At 41.6% G+C, this 23,755-nt stretch overlaps 2 protein-coding genes across 6 annotated transcripts; one reads left to right on the top strand and one right to left on the bottom strand.

Moving 5' to 3' along the window:
* The first annotated feature begins 1,474 nt into the window (after window positions 1-1,474).
* On the top strand, window positions 1,475-11,588 carry LOC146663112 (uncharacterized). 3 transcript variants are annotated; one of them, XM_085415725.1, is made up of 4 exons: window positions 1,475-2,709; window positions 2,780-2,863; window positions 3,129-3,216; window positions 4,191-11,588. In XM_085415725.1, the coding sequence occupies exon 4, from the start codon at window positions 4,320-4,322 to the stop codon at window positions 10,482-10,484; it is 6,165 nt and encodes a 2,054-aa protein (XP_085271851.1). In that variant the 5' UTR covers window positions 1,475-2,709; window positions 2,780-2,863; window positions 3,129-3,216; window positions 4,191-4,319; the 3' UTR covers window positions 10,485-11,588. The 3 variants fall into 3 exon arrangements, with proteins under 3 accessions (XP_085271851.1, XP_085271850.1, XP_085271849.1); XM_085415724.1 differs by lacking the exon at window positions 3,129-3,216; XM_085415723.1 differs by lacking the exon at window positions 3,129-3,216 and having other exon boundaries at window positions 1,475-2,863.
* A 1,492-nt stretch (window positions 11,589-13,080) lies between these two features.
* Window positions 13,081-23,305, bottom strand: LOC146663113 (bone morphogenetic protein 2-B). Of its 3 annotated transcripts, none has more exons than XM_085415213.1 (6): window positions 23,197-23,305; window positions 17,171-17,481; window positions 16,827-16,966; window positions 16,463-16,579; window positions 16,068-16,257; window positions 13,081-14,696 (listed from the first exon to the last, which is right to left on the bottom strand). In XM_085415213.1, the coding sequence occupies exons 2-6, from the start codon at window positions 17,454-17,456 to the stop codon at window positions 14,290-14,292; spliced, it is 1,140 nt and encodes a 379-aa protein (XP_085271339.1). In that variant the 5' UTR covers window positions 17,457-17,481; window positions 23,197-23,305; the 3' UTR covers window positions 13,081-14,289. The 3 variants fall into 3 exon arrangements, with proteins under 3 accessions (XP_085271339.1, XP_085271340.1, XP_085271341.1); XM_085415214.1 differs by lacking the exon at window positions 23,197-23,305 and adding an exon at window positions 17,887-18,001; XM_085415215.1 differs by lacking the exon at window positions 23,197-23,305 and adding an exon at window positions 17,654-17,766.
* Window positions 23,306-23,755: the final 450 nt, after the last annotated feature.

The following is a 23,755-nucleotide window of genomic DNA, read 5'->3' on the forward strand; positions in this document are numbered from 1 at the left end:
GAAGTCATGAAGTTGTCATGAATATTTTGGTAGAGCCATGGTTTAGCCATGTCTAACAGCTTCACGTCTTCTATGATGATGATTCAAGTGCATTTTTAAAATCCTTTTGCTTGAAAGTTACTTGCCTTATCAGCATTGGGGGTTTACATTACTACAGTAGTGGTGTAAGTCCCCCTCTGGGTAATAATGATAGTCTGAGTCATTTCTTCCAACAGATCAAAGCACATTTCTAGCCTCAGCTGCAGATGAAAAAGAAATGTTTAACAAAACACCTTTAATGTCTATTATAATAACAGAGCAGCTCTGTAGTTTGCAGAATTTCCTTTCTGCAGTGACCTACTTGACTCTTTTATTTTCACTATGCAAATTTTCTTGAGAAATCAGTAGTCTTATAAATAATTATCTTATTATTAATTATTTATAATAATTATCTTAGAAATAATTATCTTATTACTGTGACAAAACAAATTTCCCACATGTGGGACTAATAAAGGTTATCTTATCTTATCTTATCTTATCTTATCTTAATTGTTACACAATATATTCCCTATTTTAAGGGATGTCAGACATAGCAGTTACTCAGTTTGAGTTTATAATCAAGATACGAATGTAGCTGGTAAAACAACAAGTCATGTATCAGGTCTTTCTTGATGCTTTTTACCTATTTTTACCTTCACTGCACCTCCACTGTACATGATCTGTCTCAGCTGTCCTAGAATTCCCATACCTGGGTTTATTAGCCTGCCAGAACTTGAGGCCGGTTACCCCCTTTCCCTGCCTGTCCCAATTCTCAGCAGGCATGAAGAAGCATGATCCAGGCTGGTGTCAGATGTGGGTGTCAGTCATAATGGTAAAAACAAAGCCTGGATCTGGACTGTGAGACACTGATCTTGTTTATTGGTTGTTGGTTTTTTTCCATTCTCTTTATGCACATCAGTCAATGCCTCTGATGTTCATATATATCCCAGTTCGACATATTTAAATAACCAGAGATAGGATTCTCATCAATGTGTATGCATAAACATTGTATACTTTGAACAGCACCACAATGAAAAAGTGTCTTTTTTTAATAATTTACAGTAATATTCTTCTATAAAACAGGCAGACCCTTGAAGTACTACAATTAACCAGAAATAACTTCTATGCAAGGGAAACGCATAGATGTGGTGGTTAGCACTGTTGCCTTACAGCAAGAAGGTCCTGGGCTCAGATCCACTATCTGGGTGTGGTCTGGAGTTTGCACGTTCTCCCTTATTAGTATGAGTTCACTTAATGGTGTTAGTTTAACTGGTGATTCTAAATAGCCCATAGATGTGAATGGTTGTCAGACTCGTGACCTCTTGAGGGTGTTCTCCTCCTCTCGTCCTATGACAGCTGTGATTGGCTCCAGTGGATAAATGGAAGAAAACGGATAGTTAGCTTACATGGATTTTGCATAACTGGTTTTCAGTCTCTGATATCAGATTTCTGACAAGTTTGAACAAACTTTCATGGAAAATTCCATCAGTTGCAAGCTGTCCAACATTCCCGTGTTAATTCCCACGTGTGCATCTATGCCAGGTTAAACAAATGTGTATGGAGTGTATGTATTTGTGGAAGTGCTCATATTTACTGTAGATTGTTTAGCCTAATGCTTTAAGACATTGTGTGAGCTGTTTGTCCATTTATCATAAATGCATACCTAAAAGAAAGGCTGGCGAGTGCATATTCCTTACAGTTCCTTACTATTGCAGGTCTCTGAATGCTTGAGCTAGCCAAGATGACAGCAGATAAAAAGTGAAATAGCCATGTCTAAATTAGCTTACTAAAATTACTTGATGTTTACCAGCTGCTGAAAAAAGTCAAAATTCCAGTTAACTGAGTTATTCCACTTAAAATAGGTGAAGCTATGGCTGTTGCAAAGGCTACAGTTGACCTATTTTTGGTGACTATATTTTCCCGTATAAAATAAATTTGAGCTGCCCAACGTTTCTCAAACACTCAACTTCCTCCATTTTGAGACTACACAAGGTTAACCACTACATATGACCTCACCTATCGACTTTCTCTGCCTCACAAAGGGTAACAAGTCAACAAAATTCCAGCTCTGTCTCATCGTAATCTCACAGCAACAACAGCTGCTGGTCCTAAAACTAGATTACTCAGTCACACAGAGTCTTGTAAACAGAGCTTCAACAACAAGAATGAGCCCAGCTCCGCCGTATCAGTCAGCAGACGTCTGCCTCCAGCTGCCAATCTCCACTTCAGGGACTTTGTGATGCAATATCAGAAAGCTTGTTTCCCCGGGAGACAGTAGCAGAATTAGTCAGCTGCTAAATGCTAGCGAGTGGTATAACCATAAAAGTGTACATCATTCGTCTTTATTGTCCAAGGATAAACCCAAACAATGGCTAATCTCTATTGACAGGAAGGCCTTGTCATGTTTTCAGGGTTGGCAAAGGTAAAGAGTGGGCCCATGTCTATCAGCCCTCACTGCCTTGTTATAAAAATAACCAATGACAGTGTCCATTTCATCCTGCCCCTCTGTCTTGCCCTGCCACTCGACACCCACTGGATATTCCAATGTGAGCAAGCTAGCTGGGCCCTCTGTTGCTGCTCAGTTTGGCCACACCGACTTGTGCGTCTATTTTGGTATCATTTGAGTTCACAATCAGAAGCCTGGCCACACCAGCGCATTCGAACATGGATCTCAGGGCTTGACTCACTTTGGTGAGCTTTCTTTATTTCTTCATCCACACCAGCGATTGACAACATTTAACTATAAACGTGTTCTCGACAGGCGGATCCTTGGATTCTACATTTAGGACTTGGTTTTATGCAAACTTCGGACTCTTAAACTCAGCATGAAAGACCCATCACCAAGGTGAGGGAGCAGTGTGGTTTTTATATGAAGACATGTACCTTAAAACCTTTAAACTTTTCAAAGTTTTGTGCTAAACATTAATCTCAAAAATCGGACATACATTAGTTTTCTTACTCTAAAATAACCGTGTTTATTTATTTTACTTTCACATCAGATATACTAACATTGAGAACAATTAGGACAACTAAAATTACACTCCAGTGGTTTTTGCCTTTATACAGTATAGGTGACTTGGATAACTCATTCCTTGGGTATAAATACACAGGCAGATGCTGGGAAAGTACCGTGGCGCTAACTGATCTCTGCTTTAAGATGGTTGGCAAGTGAAGAGTCCTGGAAAGCCAAAGTCTTCTGTAAGTCTAGTCTAAGATACAGTTTTGGATATTTAATCTGTTAGGTTCAGATAATAAAATAAAAGTAAATATCATAATATTCATTTATCTTATTTTTCTCTGTTTTAAATGTATCCACCTTTCCTGAAAATCCTTCTTGACTGTGAATGTAAACACTTCTTTGATGAGAGACCTGCTTTCCATTTATTCCATTTCAATGCGCTAAACATATCTATAATTCATGAAGTGTGTACGGTTATATTTGTCTCAATCAAACCTCTTATATGGAGAGCAATGGTTGTGTGAATAGTTGAAGACTTGAGTTATATGTCTGTGGCTATGCTCCCAGGTCAGGCCGTATAAATAGGTTAATGAGCTATTCTAAAACCTCCCCCACATAGCTCAAGGAAGCTACAGTAGAGCAGCTGCTGCTGATCTGTGACACTGACTGACGATTTACTCACATTTCCTGCCTTCTTTTCTATAGATTCATGTCAATATTGTCATGCATCTAAAGCTTAGCAAAAAATATATCTAGATAACAGCTGAACAAGTGTTTGACATTTAAATGAAAGATCTTCTTCTTTTAAAGTGAATGTTGCATGTGAAGAATATCATTATTTCAAATATGTGGACACAAATAACAGAAATCTTCATATTTTTCCTAAAAAAGGGAAGCATTTATTTTCATCCCATGCTTGGTGCTCACAGCTTAAGGCATCATGCGATGCTTAAAATAACTGCATGGTATGAAGTGTTTGTCTACTGCCTGCATAGTGACAGCATGGCTGTAGCCAGCACATGTTGTGTACATAAAGGTCATCAGTGCAGCGAGTTCAAAACCATTTAAAGTAATCATGTCAGTCAAACAACCATTTTTGGATTCTTGACTTGCACAAATGCTAACAGTTAACTGCTTAAACTGTGTGACAGTTAAACGGTTTTAGAAAAGCTTATGTGAAAACTAACACTGATTTCACTGGCTTGTTTTTTAGGAAATTTACGTAACCCACCGCTTTCCAGATGTCATCCTGAGCTGGAAGAAACTGGAACCTGCAGAGGAGAAGCAGCTGTACAGGAGGCACAGCTGGTGATGCAAAGACGCAAAGACAGTCGCTGACATCATGAGCTGCGTGGAAAAGCGACACATGAGCCATCGGGCAGGGAGCATGCTCCACCACCGCTTCCCCAATGGCTTCACGGACTTGTTCATGGACGAGACCGATCGGGAGGTTAGCACTCTCACCGATCGAGCCTTCCGAAGTCTCTGCGTTGGAGATGATGCAGTTTACAATGATGACTTCTTGTGTGGATACTCGCCTTTCAGCTGCCACAAACCTCTGGCGGAGGAGCCACTTAAAAAGAATCCTATTAAGGAATCTAAAAAACAGGGGCAAAGCAAAAGTGAGAAAAATCACACCCAGCCATGGAAACACCATCAGCAGAAAACTATATCCCACATGTCATCTTTCCTCAAAGCTTTAAGCGCCACAGAGGAAAGCTGCAAGGGGATGTTAATCAAAAATGGAAGCACGACTGATGCTAATGGAGAATCGTGGGATAAAACGGCACTTCGCAGCATTCAGAGAGAGCTGTCAGAATTCTCCTCAGATTATCACACCAGTCTCACAGATCATCATTACAAAAACCCTCTTAAGCATCAGTCTGCTGATGGCTCATCCAACAAAACTGGCAAAGACATCGGCCTTCCTACAGGAAAATCCAAAAGGATTAAAAATGGGAAGGCCACTGTCAAATTAAGAAAACTTAACATTAAAAACTTTTTTCTCCACAGTGAGTTTAGTCCTTTTCAGACATGGACTGATTTTAACCAGTTCCCCTTTGTCCAGGGGGACACAGTGAGCTCAGTTCTCCCCCTAGATAATATCCCTAAAATGTACGAGTTGCCGCTGTACAAGGAACTAACCAAGGCATGTAGAAAAGAAACTTTGCATGCGGAGAAGCCTCTGTCATCTCAGAAAGAAGAAGCTCAGCCTTGTTCTCCCACTGCTCCTAAACCCATGCCTCCCCCACAACCACCAAAGGTCCTACCAAAGCCCTCAGTGGCTCCAGCTGAGAAGAGGTGCTCATCCGATGGAGGGAATGGAACTGCTGCCCCCTGGAGGCGCAACAGGTCCAGAGCAACAAGTGCTGTTCTGGTCAATCAGCCTGGGATGACTCCTCCAGAAAACCATTTGAAAACAGTGGATGAAAGTCTTTTGTTGGTCAAAAAGGAAGTCATATCTGTGGAAGTCAAAGCAGTTGAGGAGGTCAGCTCTGTAGCTTCTACTCCGTTCAACATCTGCCAGCTGATGACTCCGCTCATTCCCTCCAGGCAGCCGACAGAAACATCAGAAATCCTCCAAACGGTCCTCTCGCCTTCTGCATTTGACCTTCCGCTCAGACCACACTCTGAGGCCAAGGGGACCCCTGAACCTCAAGTTAAGCGGGACAGCTACAAATCACTGGCCTCCAGCATCCTCTTCAACCTCAAAGACAATAGGAAAAGGGTGAAGAGCCGCTACAGTCCCCCTAAATTCAAAACTGTGGAGCTGCCCGAAGGCGGCACAGACGACAATCAGAAAAATCCACGAGCTGGTTCTGAAGGCAGTGGATCTGGTTTAAGCACACCTGCCATGACGAAAGATGGACTGACAGTCTGCAGTCCTATTTTGGAATCCCACGGATCCCCAACTGTTGATCTTACAGAGGATAGGTCTGACAGGCCTCTGTCAGACGATTATTTGTTGTCAAATCTACTTCAGAGCAAAAGGGAGGCTCTTGGGGAAGAAAACTCCACGCCCCCCTTTATATACCCAAAGAAGAACAAGAGCTCAATGGCTAAAAAGCAAAACTACCCTTCTTTGAATCTGTACAAGAAAGCCAGCCCTGTTGACGGTGATATAAAATATCTTCAAGTCCCTCAGAGCACACCTGCACATACAGATGCACCAACCGAGATGCAGAAAGTTTCGCCGCTTATGCTAAACAAAGAGCTTTCCCATAAGGCACTGCCAGCGAACACGGGGCTTTCACCAAACACTTCAAATATCATCAAAGATTGCTTACCCCTAATTTCACCCCACACGCTTGAGAATGAGGGTCTGCCATCAGTAGGGAAAAGGCCCCCAAATGTGCCAGAGAAAACAAAGTGTCCAGTGAAAGACAGGAAGGATAAAGTCTTTGGGGCACAGCAGATGTCTAAGGAAAAAGAGGCCAGTGGCCAAATAATAAGCACAGTGGATGTGATCAGAGCAGCGAGAGAAGCAATTAATGCAGCCAAAAATAAAGCTCAGTCAGATAGCATCAACAAGCACGCAGCAGACAGAGAAGAACTGCGGCAGAAAGAAATTGATGAGAATGTTTCAAAGGAGGTGTTAGGCAGCAAGAAGGAGAGTTTGGTGGCAGAAAGCAATTTTTTATCCCAAAACAGGAATGAACTGAATAATGGAAAGCAGGTTAGCAACAGTAGTAATGTCAAGAAAGAGCCACCACCTGTTCCAGTGAGAAATATTGCTAAATCTGATATTAAACTTCCTCTTGATAAACAGCAAATGCGTAATGATGAATTGGAGGAACCAAAACTAGATTTGCCACCAAAAGAAAATGATTCCATCCAGAAACAAGGCAAGCTAAAATACATATTCTCAACCAGACAGAATAACTATATAAAATATCAGAGATTTGCAGTGACCGATGATGAACAAGTCGAGGAGAATGAAGAGGGCAATCCGAACGTGAATGCAAGAGGGGAGTTGGATGAGGAGGCGAGAGAAATTAAAGACAGCGAGCACATAATTAATGATTTGAATGCTTTGAAAGAGCTGGAGAGAGCTAGGCTTGGTAATCGCATTCTCGAAAACGCGAGGAGCAAACTGGAGGTGGTTAACATAGACGAGGAGACGAAGGCTAAAAATGATCTGATCTCAAGGGAGCTTCGAAATATAAAGAGAGGCATGCTGTCGATAAGAGGCAACACGTCAGCCAAGAGAGAAATGTTTGCAAAGAGAGAAAAGGAGCAGAACAAACAGGAGGACTTCGCAAAGTTAGATAGCAATGTAATCGTAAACAAAGCGCTCATAAATGACAACTATGACAAAGCCAAAATGGCACTCGAAGAGATCATCTCAGAAAGGGAGAGGAAGAAGAATAAATTAACAGAAGCAGATGCAAATCCACAGTTAGATGAGAAAGTTTGCAGTGAAAGTTATACAGCAAGGGCACAGCAAAGTAAAAACTCTACAAAAGATGCTATCACAGTGAGGAGAGAGAAAGAAAATGACAGCACTTCTGCGCTTAAAGAAAAGGAACTAAAAGAAATGTTGAGTGATCTGAGAGACCACAATCACCTGAAACAGATTTTGGCACAGACTGAACCTAGACTTGGAGAATCACACAGATCAGGCGGTAGGGTAGCACTACCTGGCTTGAACAAGATTAGCAGTGAGGTGAACACACTCCAAAAATCTACAGGCAGACATTTGAATGACAAACTTACCGATCGTTCTAGTCACGATAATCCAGAGGCTAATTCAAAACAAGTTGCTAGACAGGTGTCTGAGGATAGCGGAGATTCCCTGATGAATGAAACTGTAGGCAGCAAAGTCGACACTCCTCCTGTTCCTCCTAGGATCAAAAAAGGTGGTAATAGGAGACGTGGAAGCGTCGCTAGCGAGAAAGACTCTGTGGATGAAAATGTCTGCAACAAAGATGGGAGATATGAAAATCTTGAGGTACACCTTAACGCAACGGGGAAAGATTTAGCTGTACAAGAGGTAAATACTGATTATGCTGTGCCCAGTCAGAGTGAAATCAGCTCCAGTAACGAGAGGTGGAATTTGGAGAAAAGTCTGATATCATCACAGTTCAGTGCAACTTGCAACAACTTGCACATAAATATGAGCCCAAGGAGTGCATCAGCTGAAAACAATGCTGCTAAGGCACAAGAGGCATGCAGGATAAAGCGAAAGGCCCCATTAAAACCTGATCATTTAATCACAGCAGATGGGACGGTGACTAAGAATGTAGTAATGGATGAAGAACCTACGAAAATACATGAACCGATTGAGGATAAAAATGTGGATTCAGAAGCTCATAGCGAAATCCCCAGAGACATAATATCGCCCTTGCTGCTGGTGAATGGTGTTAGTGTAACTCAGAGCCCGCCCGATCAGGCCAGCTTGTCCTCGAAATCCTCGTACTTCTCTGTGGAGAGCACACTCCACAACTTTGAAAATGTAACTGAAGAGGTGAAGGTGGTTAACGAGGCAGTGCGAAATGTTTCGCGGAACACAAGAGGCGATTCGGACAGGGCAGAAGTGGAATATTATTCTTTAAGTGATCACGAAAGCGAGCCAGATGCTATAAAGCAACCCGTAAAGTCTCCTCAACAAGAGCTGGAAGTATGGAAGGCTAGCAAAGAGAGAGAAGATGCAGATACAGATGAAAGATTAAGTAACAATGAAAGTAATTCAGCAACTCTGTCACCTGTTAATACTTTCTCACCGACCTTGGGGATCCCTTCCCTGTTTAAAGTCAAAGACAACACTTTTAGTAACAAATTAAGGAAGACCATACAACCCTGGTCGCCCAGAGGGAGTCTGAGTGGTTCAGAGAGGGGAGAGGATGAGCTACATCATGCAAAGGAATGTCCAGAGCTCACACTGGCTAATGAATCCAGTGCTACCACCAGTGGGAGGGCCGTAATTCTAGCAGACATTCTTACGCCTACAGAGATGACATCGATTCAGTCAGCACCCCAGCTGGTTTATCCTTCAGATCTTCAAGATGAAAACCCACAGAAGTCACAAGCTGGAGGGTTCCTCACTGTGCCACAGGAGGAAGACAGATTTTCCGGGTTAAGCCCATCATCAGAAGGAGTGGAAAGTCTAACCACCAGCACAGCTGACACATCTGAGGAGACGGTGTTAAACGCTGGGCTGACAGAATATGATACGACAATGGGGTTCAGCCAAAGTGGCGGTGATAATGAAAGCCAAACAGGTCTGCTGAAGCCACCGCCCGTCCTACCTAAATCGGAAAAGGCAGTTCTAAAAGCAATCAAGCTTGCAAATAGAAGGATAAAGAAAGAAGAGGCCCAAAAGTCACCTCACAGGTCTTCTCAAAGCAGCAGCAACAGTAGCAAACACAGAGCAGAAAGACACAAGGCTGATAAGTCTGAGCACAAAAGCAGCACTGGTAACAGAAATGGCAGGAGGAGCGAGAAAGAACACAGAGGAAAAATTGAGGACGATCACAGCAGAAGCCACCATAGTAAAAACAGCAACAGCCAGTGTGAGCAACTGCTAAACAAGAAAGAAAGTCCCAGCTGCAACAAATCAGAAGTCAAGCATGAGACTCTGAGACAGGATCACAAATCATTGGAAAGTAACAACCAGAGGAGAGAAGCCCTACCCAGTATGGCATCGGAAAGACAAGGCCGCAGCAGCCGCAGACACACTGGAGATAAGACAGAGCAAAGACATTGCAGTAGCGACAGGATCATCAGTAACGTGCCCGTCTACAAAGCTCACATCAGTGAGAAACAAGTGCCAGACAGGGCTTTGCATCGAACACAAAGCACTGACCGGCATTTAGGAGATAGAGCCGAGCGCAGACTCAGCGCCGACATGCCGGTCAATGAGAAGCTTGATCCCAGAACCCAACGCATTGAGAAATCCATCATGGATGAGCTTCAGCAGAGAGGCCGAGCCAGAAACAAGTCTAACAGAGACAACCCTCTGAGACGGAGCCACAGTATTGATGCATATGCCACAGAAGTACCTCGCCCTTCACCCCTATCCCGCCAATCAAGCCACACCAGCCAGCTGTCTCGACAGTCTAGCATGGAGCATGCTATCGTTACGCAGTCCTTCCCCATGACCCAACGTAAGCTGCTCCAGGATCCAGACTCAGGACAGTATTTTTTTGTAGACGTGCCTGTACAAGTCAAGACGAAAACCTTCTTTGATCCTGAAACAGGAAGCTATGTGCAGCTGCCAGTCCAGCCACCAGAAGGTGCTGTCCCTAAGGCATCCCCTATGGAGGTCTTGAGCCCTCCTTTGGTTGTTTACCATGGCTTTGTCCCAGTGCCTCTGTCGCCCATGGCTCCGAAAGCTACAATTCAGGCACCTCATTTGGAACCAGAGGACTTTGAGCAGAGGAATATAGAGAGATCAATGCAAATGTACTGTAAAGATGCACATCCATATTTGGAACCTCTCTATGGTCAGAACGAACACATGTTAGGGGAGTTCATAGGCACTGAGGAACTCGACTGTCCTAGCTGATGGGCCAGAGGGTTTAAAAGGAATGCTGTTTTATATCACTGAATTGTGGTGTTTGTTGCATTCCAGGAGTTTTTTAAAAAATGCTTTTGTCACATTAAAACTCTTTCCCAACCAACTTTGCCTTCTTATACTATACCGGCATTTGACAGAAGGACTATTAAAAAGCAACAACACTGTAGTGATGGATCTTTCTCTGTTTGGTTGTTGAACGCTGGTACAAAACAGCAATCCCAGAAAGAAATAATTGCTCTTGTAAATACTTTTTGTTGTACTGCTACATTTGGCCTGTTACAGACAGAATGAGGAAAAATGCACCACAAATGTTCCCAGGAATGTAAAGTTCATTGCCAATGCATATTTCAGGGCGTTTTTTCCCTTCAGTGTTGACTGTTTTTGCAGTTTAGATCTGTGATTGTGGTTTTGTTTTTCTTGCCTTCCATTTTCAGGAGGCACTGAAGTTGTGTTGGATTTGTAAAGCTACTGAAGCCATTAATGGCTTTGTGAAAAGAGAATGGCTTTTAGATGAGCATAACCTGACAAAAGATGACGACTTATTGGATGAATGATGTAGAATGTGCTAATTTAAATGTGGTTGAAAGGGTTTGCGTAAGATTTTTGAGTAAAATGGACATGGATGTTCCATGTACATAATGTATTTAAGTATAAACAGAGAGGGTGGGCTTCACTGTAAAATGTTTATTTATTGTAAATGCTGACAGTTTGTTATATATTACAGTTGTATTGGGTCTCCACAACTGTGTAGATATTGTAGCATTTCTTTTACTACCTGCAAGGTTTGTTGTCTTGAGAGTTCCTTTTTCACCAGACATATACAGTCATTTGTCATTCGATATACTTGAACCAAATCTTATTGATTTTAACTATCTCCATACCACAACATTTTGGAAACCTTTGCATGCTAAAGTCCAAATTGCACATTTTGATTATGTTTGCATTTATACTGTCTGAAAGCTTCAACTGGTATTATTGGAATTCATGTTTTGTATGGAGAGGATATGAGGGAGAATTTGTTTTGCAAGTTTGTAGAATCAAGCAGGGCTGTCTTGTGTCTGTGATGCATTCCAATAAAAGAAAATAACTACTGTTATGGGTATTTGCTTTAAATTGGATTAGTGAATGGTTAGAGTACAGGCTGAACCAGCAACATAATACTAAGTGTTCTTTTAATATAAGCTTTATTCATCAGTAACACACAGATTCATACAAACATATCTTTTGACTTCCTGTTTGGGGGACGAACTGCTCTTCGACCTGAGTCACAGCAGCACCACTGAACAGCCATTCTTCTACCTTTTCTAATTATCATCCTGCTGCTGTTTAACTTTAGTTTCTTTTTAGCCCAATCTCTCTCAATCTTCCTTGCGGGGCTGAGCCTTTTTCGCAGGCTGCCTTTGTAAATAACAGTGAGTACTTTCGCCTGCTTAAATGAAGGTTACATTGACTTGTTGCACCATCTTTTGGCACAAAGTGGTATTGCATGGAAGTAAAGCCCCAGCCATAGTTCAGCTTCTGTTACTTATGGAAGCTCATCTCTGCCAGTGGGGGGGGGGGGGGGGGGGGGAATAAATAAAAGGAAAAAACTTTGAGTTAATAAGTAGAAATTTCACATAAATAATTTGAAATTCTGAGAAAATAATTCAATTTTTTGTTTTAGTAAGTTGAAATTTCAAGTTGCCTCTGCCAATTGGGAAGATCTTTGAAGGATTTGAAGTCATTTCCTTGTCACCCAGAAGCAGATGACATCGTTTACAGAGTTTTCTGATTTGCAGAGCAAACTTGGAATTTTGAGTTATTTTCTCAAAATTTCAACTTATATACTCAAAATCTTGAGATACCTAGCTCAACATTTACAGGTTACAGTACAAGCTGAACTCCAACCTGCTGCTGACCTTCTACCGCTCGTCCATTGAGAGCCTGCTAACCTACTGCATCACGGTATGGTACGGCAGCTGCACCAAAGCAGATAGAGTGAGGCTTCAGAGTGTGGTCAAGACAGCACAGAAGAGCATCGGCTGCTCTCTCCCCTCCCTGATGGACATTTATTCCTCCCGCTGCCTCAGCAGAGCAGCAAACATTATCAAGGACAGCTCCCACCCTGGCTTCAACATGTTCAGCCTGCTTCCCTCAGGGAAGCACTACAGGCGCATCAACACAAAAACCCACAGACTCAAAAACAGTTTTTTCCCCAAAGCGATAACCACCCTGAACTCATACATGCACAGATAACACAGCCCCCCCACTTCCCACTTCCTCTATGGACCACCACTGTGCAATACCTATTCTATGTGCAATAACTCAACTGTATATAAATAACACTATTTATTACATATTACTTACATCTTGTATATTGTACATTTTATATATATATATATATATATATATATATATATATGTTTTTCCCTATGTTAATACTGTCCATATGTACATAGCGCTGCAGAACTGTACCCCCCAGCATGTTTACACTGAGTAGGAGATGCTCTGTATCTCATTGTACAACTGTATAGTGACAATAAAGGCATTCTATTCTATTCTTACGCATGGCATTTTTTATTCCAGTGGCAGAAACAAGCTTCTGTAGACTCCCTTTAACACAATACACAAATGTTTTGGACATACAGTGCAATCAAGTGTTTTTCTCTGTTGACAGTTTAAGTAGACTGTTTCTAAAACACTGGAATTTAAAAAAAGCAAATTTAAAGAATTTTTATTTAAAAACACTGCAGTTGTCTTTAAAACTGTTTTATTAAATACAGCATCAAATATTAGTTTGTATTCTTTTTAAGCACATTAGCAGCTTCCAGCTTCACCTCTGTCCTACCTACCTGCTGACCAATTTATGCTAAGACACCGAACAATAGCAAGAATGTTTCTGGGCACTGATGTGCTTCTTTTATTTCCTGTGTGCTCTAATATAATATAATACCATAAGAACTTGAAAACACAATGCAGGGTCTTTTAATTTCCCCCAGTTCATTCAGCATAGCCCCCCTGCTTTTAATAAAACAAACATGTAACATTGTTTCTTACATTACAGAATCAGGTTGTAACAACTTGCAAAGTCCTTTTTTTTTTGGCCTTGAAATCAACAGCCAGAGCTTTTTTTTTGTACATCACACTTTTTTAATTTTTGTATTTGTGTTTTTGAAAGATATATATATAAAAAACTTTTGACATTACTCAGTCCAAATCCCCTTGTAAAACATTGATATTTGGTACTTAATAAATAATAGTCCCTGGAAATCATTTTCAATCAGTTTATCCAAATGTGTTTTTTTAAATAGCCAATTACAAAATAAGTTACTTTAAAATGTTGGAGTAGTTCTTTGCTTAAATGTAAAAATAGTTTTAATTTGATGTGCTCCTGAACCAAAACAATGAATACTTGAAAACATCACCTTTAATTGTAATTTTTGAGCATTTTAGTGGCAGCTACCACAGTCTGCTGAGAAACAGTAAAAGTTAATTCCAAATAAAAAGTAATGATTTTGTAGGACGGACCACATGGACATATCAGTGTCACAGAAACATTCAAATTACACTCCAGAAGAAGAACCTGAAGTGGGCCTTTGGGCCACAATATAAACTATATAAACAATATTTTAAAAAAAATGGAGAACAACAACAGGCCATTGGACTTGCATCGTCAAAGGATTAGCAACAAGTAGCTATGAAATAGCTCTTTCAGTACCTCAGTGAATACCATCAAAAACACAGGAACTTAACCCTCACTGTTTCATGCCCATGTGTTGACCAGTGTTAAAGAATCCAGGAGACTCACAGGCAGCTAATGACAACCACAGCTTAACGCCATCATGTCGTCATACTGCTTTAAAACCACATTCTCCTCATCGTCAAAATACAACAGACTCATAGACTGGAGCGTGTCCGGCACGCAGCAGGGCGCTTCCACCTCATCGCTAGTAACCTTGAGTGCATGCATGATAGAACGCACTGTGGCGTGGTTGGTCGCCCTGATGCCTACCCCCAGCGGGAACGGACAGGAGCCCGTACAGTGATAGGCATTGTATCCACGGGGAGAGATGATCCAGCCCGACCAGCCGATCTCCTCGAAGTCAACAAACAGAGAAATGCGCTGGCAGTGCTGGGAGCTGTCGAGGGGCATGACACTGGAAGATGCACGAGGCCTTCTGCTGCGGTGCTCGGGGGCAGCCGGTTCAGGTTGGGCTTGTCCTGTGATGAGGTTAGGATAGAAAATTATGACCATTTTTACATTTCGATCACCTGCCTAATATTGAGTCAGTTAGTCTGCTACCAAAACAGCCACTAGACCCCTGAAGGTGTGCTGTGGTATCAGCACCAACATGTTAGCAACAGATCCTTTTAAGTCCTGTAAGAATGGAGGTGTGGCCTCCATGGTTTAGACTAGTTTGTCCAGCACACCTCAGACACACGATTGGATTCATATCTGGGGAATTTTGAGGTCAAACTTGTTGTTGTGCTCCTCAAACCATTCCTGATCCGTTATTGCTTTGACGCAGCTGAAAGAAACCAGAGCAATCAGGGAATATTGTTTCCATGAAAGAGTGTACATGGTCTCCAGCAATTCTTAAGTAGGTGGGACATGTCAAGGTAACATCCACACAGATGGCAGAAACTAAGGCTTCCTAGCAGAACAAAACATCACATTGCCTATGCTGGGTTGCCTTCTTCCCATAGAGCATAGGGTTCCCTGGGTAAGAGTCACACGCACCCTGCCATCCAAGTGATGTAAAAAAAACGTAATTCATCAGACCGGGCCACCTTCTTCCATTCACCATACTCCAGTTCTGATGCTTGCATGCCCATTGTTGGTGCTTTTGACGGTGGACAGGGGTCAGCATGGCATGTGTATTCTGACAAAACCAGCATTAAATTTTTCAGCAATTTGAGCTACAGTGGCTCATGTGTTGGATCAACCACACCGGCTAACCTTCACTCCCCATGTGCATCAGTGAGCCTTCATCTCTCACGACCCTGTCGCTGGTTCCTTCTTTGGACCACTTTTAATAGATACTGACCACTGCAGAAAACAAAACTGCTGAGGATTAGACCCGGTCGTCTAACGATCACCATTTACTCGTCCTCAAACTCACTCGAATCTCACTTTGGCATTTAAATGACATAATGCTAGAACTTTACTCACTGATAAAAACTAAGCCGTATTATGTATAACGTACTGTAACTGCATTAAAATGGATCCACATGAACAGCACACAGTCAAGAGACGGGTTAAGTGAACAAACTGTATTGATCGGTCAACTGGTGCTAAGCAGACTAGCATGAGATGTGTAGATGCCTCACTTTTTTTCTTTCATGGTGATCATCTGCCCTGAGACTTGATTAGCCCAAGTCTAAAAGACAAAAACAAACAAAAAACCCCACCAAGCATGAAACCAAAGCCCAGATGAGTTGCAGGAGTCCAAATATTCCACTTGCAATTTGCTTAGAATTTCTTATTAAGTTAAAAATGGCAAAATCATCTTGCCTGCCTAAATCAATCACTGTTATAACAGAGGAAAGGTCACACTGTGCAATATGCCCACATCTCTCTCACCACCTTACCAAAGTATGACTGGTTTGATGCTCCTGTCTGTTTGTCGTGTGAGAATATGACCAGGTAGGCGCTTGTGTCTGTCAGCTCTACATTCTGTTTAGATGAATGCAACACCGACTCCAGCCAGTTACCGGAAGGAAGTGTAGTCATCACCAGGATGCCGTTGTCCTCCTGACTGTTCTGGATCCACTTGGATACCTGACATTTAAAACAAGCATGACATCATCCCTCCAATCTAACACAAACCATGATCGTCATCATTATGAGACGTTTTTATTTGGAATTGATCATCTGACTTTTGAAATAATGACCAATGATTTAACTTAAAAGGAATTATTTTCTCACAACAAGCCTCAAACATTCATTTTAAACAAAGAAAATGAAGTTATGGATTTTTTTTTACTATTTGAGTGACATTGAAGACTTCCCATCCTTGTGTGTATAGTGGAACCAATCTGGAGGTGATGAGGTTTCCTCGCCATGGCTTCACAAGGTTCTCCAGCACCTCATACAGAGCCACCTGGAGACAAAAAAAGAGAGGAAAAAACCCCACCACCAACAAACAAACAGAAACTATCACTATTTGTTTTCAAAAACGTCAGAATCCCTGTTAAAGGCCCACGATTATCAAATGCTGCAGACAAAGAAACCGGGCGAGTACACTTAGTAGTTAGTGCGCCAAAATATTGCCACAATGTTTCCTGTACAATATAAGAAAAAAGTGAAAATGATTTGTCTTTAAAAGCAAGCAAACAAGAAGCATTTACTTTGTAGAAATGAGGCGTGTGAAAGCTTCCGGGATAAAACTTCCTTTTCTTTCGGAACCAGCGGAACTGCGCTTTGATCATTCTCTCATCTCTGCCGAAAGATGACAAGTTGAAGAAGTGAAAACTCTCTCCAGGTTGTCCTGCAGACGACAAAACAATATAAAAATATTTAGAGAAATGATGAAACCATACACTGGAAAAGCGCAGGCTTTTAAACAGACACATAGCTTGCGCGATTGCGTCTTTACGCACTTATACGCATACTACTTCTTATTTTTGTGCGCCCTAGATGCAAACTCATTGGAAGATATTCTCGCGGAACAGCCGCTACTGTTGCTTCTCACCTTTATCGCTGAAACTCCGCACCGTGTTTCCTTCCAGAATGTCCGTCTGGCTTTTCGGGGTCCCATCCGTGACAGAAACCACGTTAAAAAGATCCAGCATGAACTGAGGAGCCTTCTTCTGAGGAGCCACCGCTGGTCTGGGGATATCCTTAAGATAGAAGAGACGATCCAGCTTCTGCCTGGCCATTTTCGTCGCGTCCAAACCGTCCTGCGGGATCGCCAGCGGGGTGACGCATCTTAGCAGCAGGAGAGCGAGGAGGCAGAGGCGCGGAGCTCGTGCCGTCATCTCCAGACTGGACTGAGCTCTACACCTGTGTGAGGGTAGGTAATAAATGAGGGGGTGCCCTTGTATTTAGCAAACAGTAAGAGGTGATTGGACCATGACTGATGACAAAACACACACACACAAAAAAAAAAAAACAAATACACAAAAGTATGGGTGGAAACGAGCAGAGATCCAGCTGTAAAGAAAAATAAACACACCACTAATTTGTCCGGCTTACTGTAGTTTACAAGACGCTCCTGTTCATTTGAAAAGTTAATTCAGACATGCTGTTATGCACGTTTTACGACAGATTGACCGCATGTGTTAAAATACGTTCAAATGTATTGAAGAGAATAACTTTCACGTATTTAGTATTACACCCCTCGCCCTTCGGTGCCACCGTTTTATTCGCTGGACCAAATAAAATTATCCGATCATGATGTCTTGTCACCTTTGTCCCACGTCATGCGTTATCAGTATGAGGCCAGTCGCTGGAGAGCAAACGAACAACCGAGCCGTGACGCAAATGAAGCGCGTTTTCAAAAGCTGCCTGTTAACGCGGACGTTTTCACAAAAAACTCTGCCAGTGTTTGGACAGTGACTCAGAGTTAACAGCGTGACGTGTTTATTCCTCAATTAGGGCGAATCCCCGCTGACCTCTGATCAATCAAGTACAACAAAAGGGATCAAACTCTCGGGTTCGTCACGCTGATCGATGGCTCAATCTCCTCTCCCGTTGTTAATCAAATCTACGACCATTACACGGGAATGATGATCCCCCTCATTACTCACATTTAAGACAATGAAAGAAAACGTATCACTGAGTAGCCACCCAGTCAGATAAGCCTGAAAACAGACAAAAGCAAAAAAAGCAAAAAGCCAGGCAACAAAGAGGATCAAATGATTGGATTTACTAAAACAAGACTTGGATTTAACTCAACTGCTTTGACTTCTTTTTAAACTGCTTTCTATAAAAAGGCAAAATTCATGTTTGGATATACAACCTTGTTTCCAAAGGGCTAGACAGGTGTGTAAAAACCTGAATGCAATAAACATAACTGAAAAGCTGTAGATTGCATAACTAGTTAGTTTCATTACTACCTTGGAGATGGCAGCACTGACAAAAAAAATTGAGGTGAAAGAGGAAATATATATACATCAGAGGGTTAGAGCGGCAAGGTTGAGATGGTTTGGACATGTGTAGAGGAGGGTTAGTCACATATTGGACAAGGGATGCTGAATATTGAGCTGCCAGGCAGGAGGAAAAGAGGAAGATCTGAGAGAATATTTGTGGATGTAGTGAAGGAGGATATGGAGAGGGCTGGTGTGACAGAAAAGAATGCTAGGGTGAGATGGAGGCAGATGATCTTCTGTGGCGAGCCCTGAAGGGAGCAGGATAGTATTAAAAGAGCCTCCCAGAGAAGCTCAATCTTTCAGAATGTAAGGTAGGGTGGTGTAATAGGAGCAATGGCTGTAATCTTAAAATTTCAAAGAAAGGTCAAGGTCAAGTTTATTTATATAGCACATTTCAAACAGCCGATGCTGCACAAAGTGCTTAAAAATATAAAAATGGCATTAAGAAGCAACAATGTAATCCAGTAATAACAATATAAAACAATAATAGGACAATGAAAGAATTAAAACAATAACTAAAACTATTTCCAATAAGACCAAAATGCTTGGGCCATAGTGTGTCAAAAGCCAGGGCATAAAAATGTGTCTTTAGTAATGATTTAAATTGCTCAAGTGTTTGTGCAGATCTAATATTTAGGGGGAGACTATTCCAAAGTCTGGGACCTGCCACAGAGAAGGATCTATCACCACGAGATTTGAGATAAGTCCGTGGGATGGACTGCATTAATTTTGGGCTACACGTCATGGTTTTTCCTGGAGCATAAGCAGAGAGGAGCTCAGATAGGTAAGGAGGAGCTCGGGCGTTAAGTGACTTAAAAACAAAAAGTAAAAGTTTAAATTGGATCCCATAAGAGACAGGAAGCCAGTGTAAAGAAGCTAAAACTGGGGTTATATGCTCTCTCCGTTTGGTACCAGTTAGCAGGCGAGCAGCTGCATTTTGAACCATCTGAAGACGATGGATGGTGGCCTGATCTAGACCATAATACAATGAATTGCAGTAGTTCAATCTGCAAGTAAGGAAAAGGTGAATAACACGTTCAAAGACGTTAGCCGGGAGGTATGGCTTTACCTTGGCTAGCTGTCTTAACTGAAAGAAGCAGGACTGAACTTCTGCACTCACCTGCTTATTCAATTTAAAAGAACCATCAAAGTAGACACCGAGGATTTTTATGCCAACCACTGTTTGTCATCGTCAAGGCAGCGTAATAAGAGCTGGGGATGGTCTGACCCTGCTTTTAAAGGTAGATAAACTTGCAAATCATCAGCAAAACATTGAAATGAAATGCTGTACCGCGAGAAGATGGAGCCCAATGGCAACAGATAGAGTGCGAACAGGGCAGGACCCAAAATAGAGCCTTGAGGTACACTGTATTTAAGAAGGGCTATTTTGGAGTTGTGGGGGCCCGTATTGACATGAAAAGACCTTTCTGACAAGTAGGACCAAAACCACTGTAGGGCAGATCCTTTTAGGCCAGCATGAAATTCTAGCCGTGATAACAGGATGTCATGGTCGACCGTGTCAAAAGCTGCTGACAAGTCCAACAATAAAAGGGCAGCAGGGCTGCCAGAGTCCAGAGTTAAAAGAATATCGTTAAAAATCTTTAAAAGTGCCGTCTCAGTGCTATGAAGTGATTTAAAACTTAAAAATTTTCAGAGATCATATTAAAGTCAAGGTGGGCCTGCAACTGTAAGTAGACCACTTTCTCCAAAACTTTAGACAGAAAAGGAAGCTTTGAGATTGGCCTGTAATTGGACAGAACAGTTGGGTCGAGGTTTTTTTTTTTTTTAAGAAGAGGCTGAACTATACCTTGTTTAAAGCATGATGGGACGCAGCCTGTAGCAAGGGACGTATTAATTAATCTCAGGATAAAAGGCCCAACAGTATTAAAAGTGCTTTTAAGCAAACTTGGAGGGAGACAATCGGAGGGGCAGTGTGATGATCTTAGGTTACTAACTACCGCAGTCAAGTCATTAAGGGAGACAGGATCAAACTGCTCTAAGAGCACATAGGAGAAAGACTCGGATCTGAAGCAGCGGACGACGAGACAAGAGCCCTAATCGATAGAATCTTGTCATTAAAAAAAAGCTAAAAAATCATTGCAAATACTTGGTGGAGGAATGGCTCCGGCATTATCACATGAACCAAGAAAGCGATTAAGGACATTAAAAAGTACCTGAGGCCTGTGACTGTTTACTGACACTAAGTTTGAGACAAACTGTGTCTTTGCAGTTTTTACAGCTTCTTGGTGAGCAGAAAGACGAGTCCTTAAAATCTGTAGGGAAACGTGCAATCTGTCCTTTTTCCATCTCCTTTCGGCGCGTCTGCAGTCGCGTATGTTCGTTCAACCATGGCTCTGATAAATGCTTAGCGCGCAGTCCCGACCGGAGCAATAGAGTCCAAGATATCAGTGCAGGAGGAATGAAGAATGTCCGAAAGGTCCTCAACACTTTTACAGTTGGAGTTCATTATTCCAGAATCCATAAAGGCAGCAGAAAAAGCGGCGCTGTTAGAGCATTAAGCGCTCGCTTTTTGCGCGCTGGGGCATACGGCTTATCTACCGAGCAGCGTGTTAAAGTAAGTTTTTCTCCACAGTCACAGATGCAATTTAAAACAATACAGACATACAAATAAGACTCAGCAAAACTATCACCTTCTCTGGGATCAAACTCAACCGGCCCGTGGTCTGACCAATCAAAAATCACCCTCAAAAAATGAGGCTCATATTTGCTGTGTGTCTCCAACACAGGAGAAGATGGAGTGATCAGCGTGATAAAAAAAAAACCCCAAACAAACAAAAAAATCTATATTCTGAGAATTAAAAAAACAACAACAAATAAACAAGATGATGAGGAGAAAAAAGACAAAATGCATAAAAAAAAAGTCAGAATTCTGAGAGTAGAGAAAGAACTTTGACTTTTTCCCCTTCAAGTCTTTGGAAAATAAAAAAGTCAGGGTAATTTTTTTCTTTCCCCTAGTGGGCAAAATCCTCTCTTATAATAGTACAATGTTGGCTTAACATCACTTAAAAAACAACAACTAAAAAAAAACAACAACAACACACAACTACATGATCTAAACATGGAAAATGAACTGGTACTGGTTTTCTATTCTAATTGCACACTGAAGGCACTTTCTACTACAAGCCTCATTATGCCTTTACTTTATGTCTTTCTTCTTACTTACTCAGAATAATCACTGGTTTGGCTTTTCGATCAGTTGTCTTGTCTGTATGTTGTTGATATACAGACTTTGAGGGACCATCGATCGACTCATTCAAGCTTCTGATTGGTAAACTAACTGCTGTAACTCCTGCTTCTGTTTTCTTTGTAATATTTTCAGTTAAACATATCATGTAAATTATTTGCAAACGATTGAATTCTGTTTTAATCTGCATTTTACACAGAATCCCAAAATAATTTGGAAACAACAGTTAATTGAACTATTCAAATGCTATTAATAAACCTAAGGAGGAGGAAGAAGAAAAAAAGATAAATTGCTTTAAAATTTACACTAAAATAGGAACTATGGAAACCACTTTTCTGTCTTGTCAGGGTATGGAGCAGTGTACTGAGTGCTTAATGCCCAAGAAAAAGTCCCCTCTCTAAAAATTCTGTTGTTCTAGACATGTGCGCTGTATATGTAAAAGCTTGTGAGACTAGGATACCCTTGGACGTTTACACTGATTTAAAGCAAGGCCGATGTTCTCATAAGCAGTTCAGGAAAGATGGTAAATGGACTGATTCTTATATAGCGCTTTTCTTCTCTCCCGGAGTCCAAACAACATTCACACAAGCACTTCTAAGCTCAAGTGAAACCTAAACTACATTCACACACATTCATACTCCAATGAACGCATTGGAGGGCAACTTGGGGTTAGTATCTTGCCCAAGGATATTTGGCATACAGACTGGGGAAGCCAAGGATTGAACCACCAACCTTCCGATCAGTAGCTGATCTGCTCGACCACCTGAGCCACAGCCACCCTTTCTTTCACATAAAGAAATGTTTTCTGAAATAATCAACTTACAAAGCCATCTTTTCAGTGAAGTACATGCAAACCTGTAAATGCAAACCTTGTTGATCATGAAAAACGTTCAGCACTGATATAAATGATCTGTTTTGCGATTCCACCCAGTGTTTGTTACTGATAGATGCTAAAGACCTTATTTTGACATCTGGACTTCACGTTCCTGTCTTAGATTTGCAGACTAGAGGTAATTCTAATATCTGACATTTGAATTTGAAACTCCAGCTAGTTTAGTGTAAAGTCAGGCGAAAACAGGTAACCAGGCTCAGTCTGAAACAGGCCTCCAGGAAAGCCGCTGGGCTTTGTGACCAAACATCATGTAACCTTCACACCATTTGCTCTGGTACAAAGAAAAGCCTCTGTAGTTCAACAGAAGTTGTGTTTCTATCCGTTTCTTGGCCTGCAGCAGTGACTTCTTTTGAAGTTTCTGCTGCCTGGCACCTTCATGACGAGGACAAGCCTAAATAAAATCATTAGTCCTGCTCAAGGAATTTCTTGGAATGTATAACAGCCTTAAAAATCTTTGTTATGGTAGCACTAAAGCAGTGAGACATACTGTTTTGTGAGCCTTTTCTATGTTTACAGGTGAATTTAGTTACCTTTGGACAAAATCAGCTGCGCCCCCTTCTCCAGTCTTGCAGTGCTAAACTAAGTTAACCAGCTGTTGGCTGATTGGTAACTGTCAAAAATGATTGGAAGGTTTCCAAGCCTTCTCCTTCGTCTTTTGGGTCTGCTTGCACTTAGCAAAGAAGTTTAAAGATTCATTATCGCCACCCACTGGACGGGAGTGTGGATCAGACACTTGGCAGAGGGAGAAAACAAAATAAAAACCTCTCCTGTTCTTCTTACCAACTTTGGCAAAGTAGTGACACATCAGAAAAACATATACTTATGTGCAGTTGTTTGAACTAATTATTTTGGAGTCTTCTGAATTTTTTATTGTTTTGTTTGTTAGTTGTTTCCTCCACATCCTGGGTCTCAATTGTTTTTTAAAATTATGGGACTGCTTAAAAGCAGGGTCCATACCGCAAACCCCAAGAGTTTAAATTAATTCTGCCAATTCTGTTCAGCGAAACTGTCAAACATCCATACACTTAGCATTCTGTGGCTTAGAGAAAATCCAAAATAAATGTGAACTTCTTCACCCAATTCTTGTTT

This window comes from Rhamphochromis longiceps, linkage group LG8 (assembly GCF_057381845.1).
Source record: "Rhamphochromis longiceps isolate RC_006_pf linkage group LG8, R_longiceps_female_GT1.1, whole genome shotgun sequence".
Lineage (NCBI taxonomy): Eukaryota > Metazoa > Chordata > Actinopteri > Cichliformes > Cichlidae > Rhamphochromis > Rhamphochromis longiceps.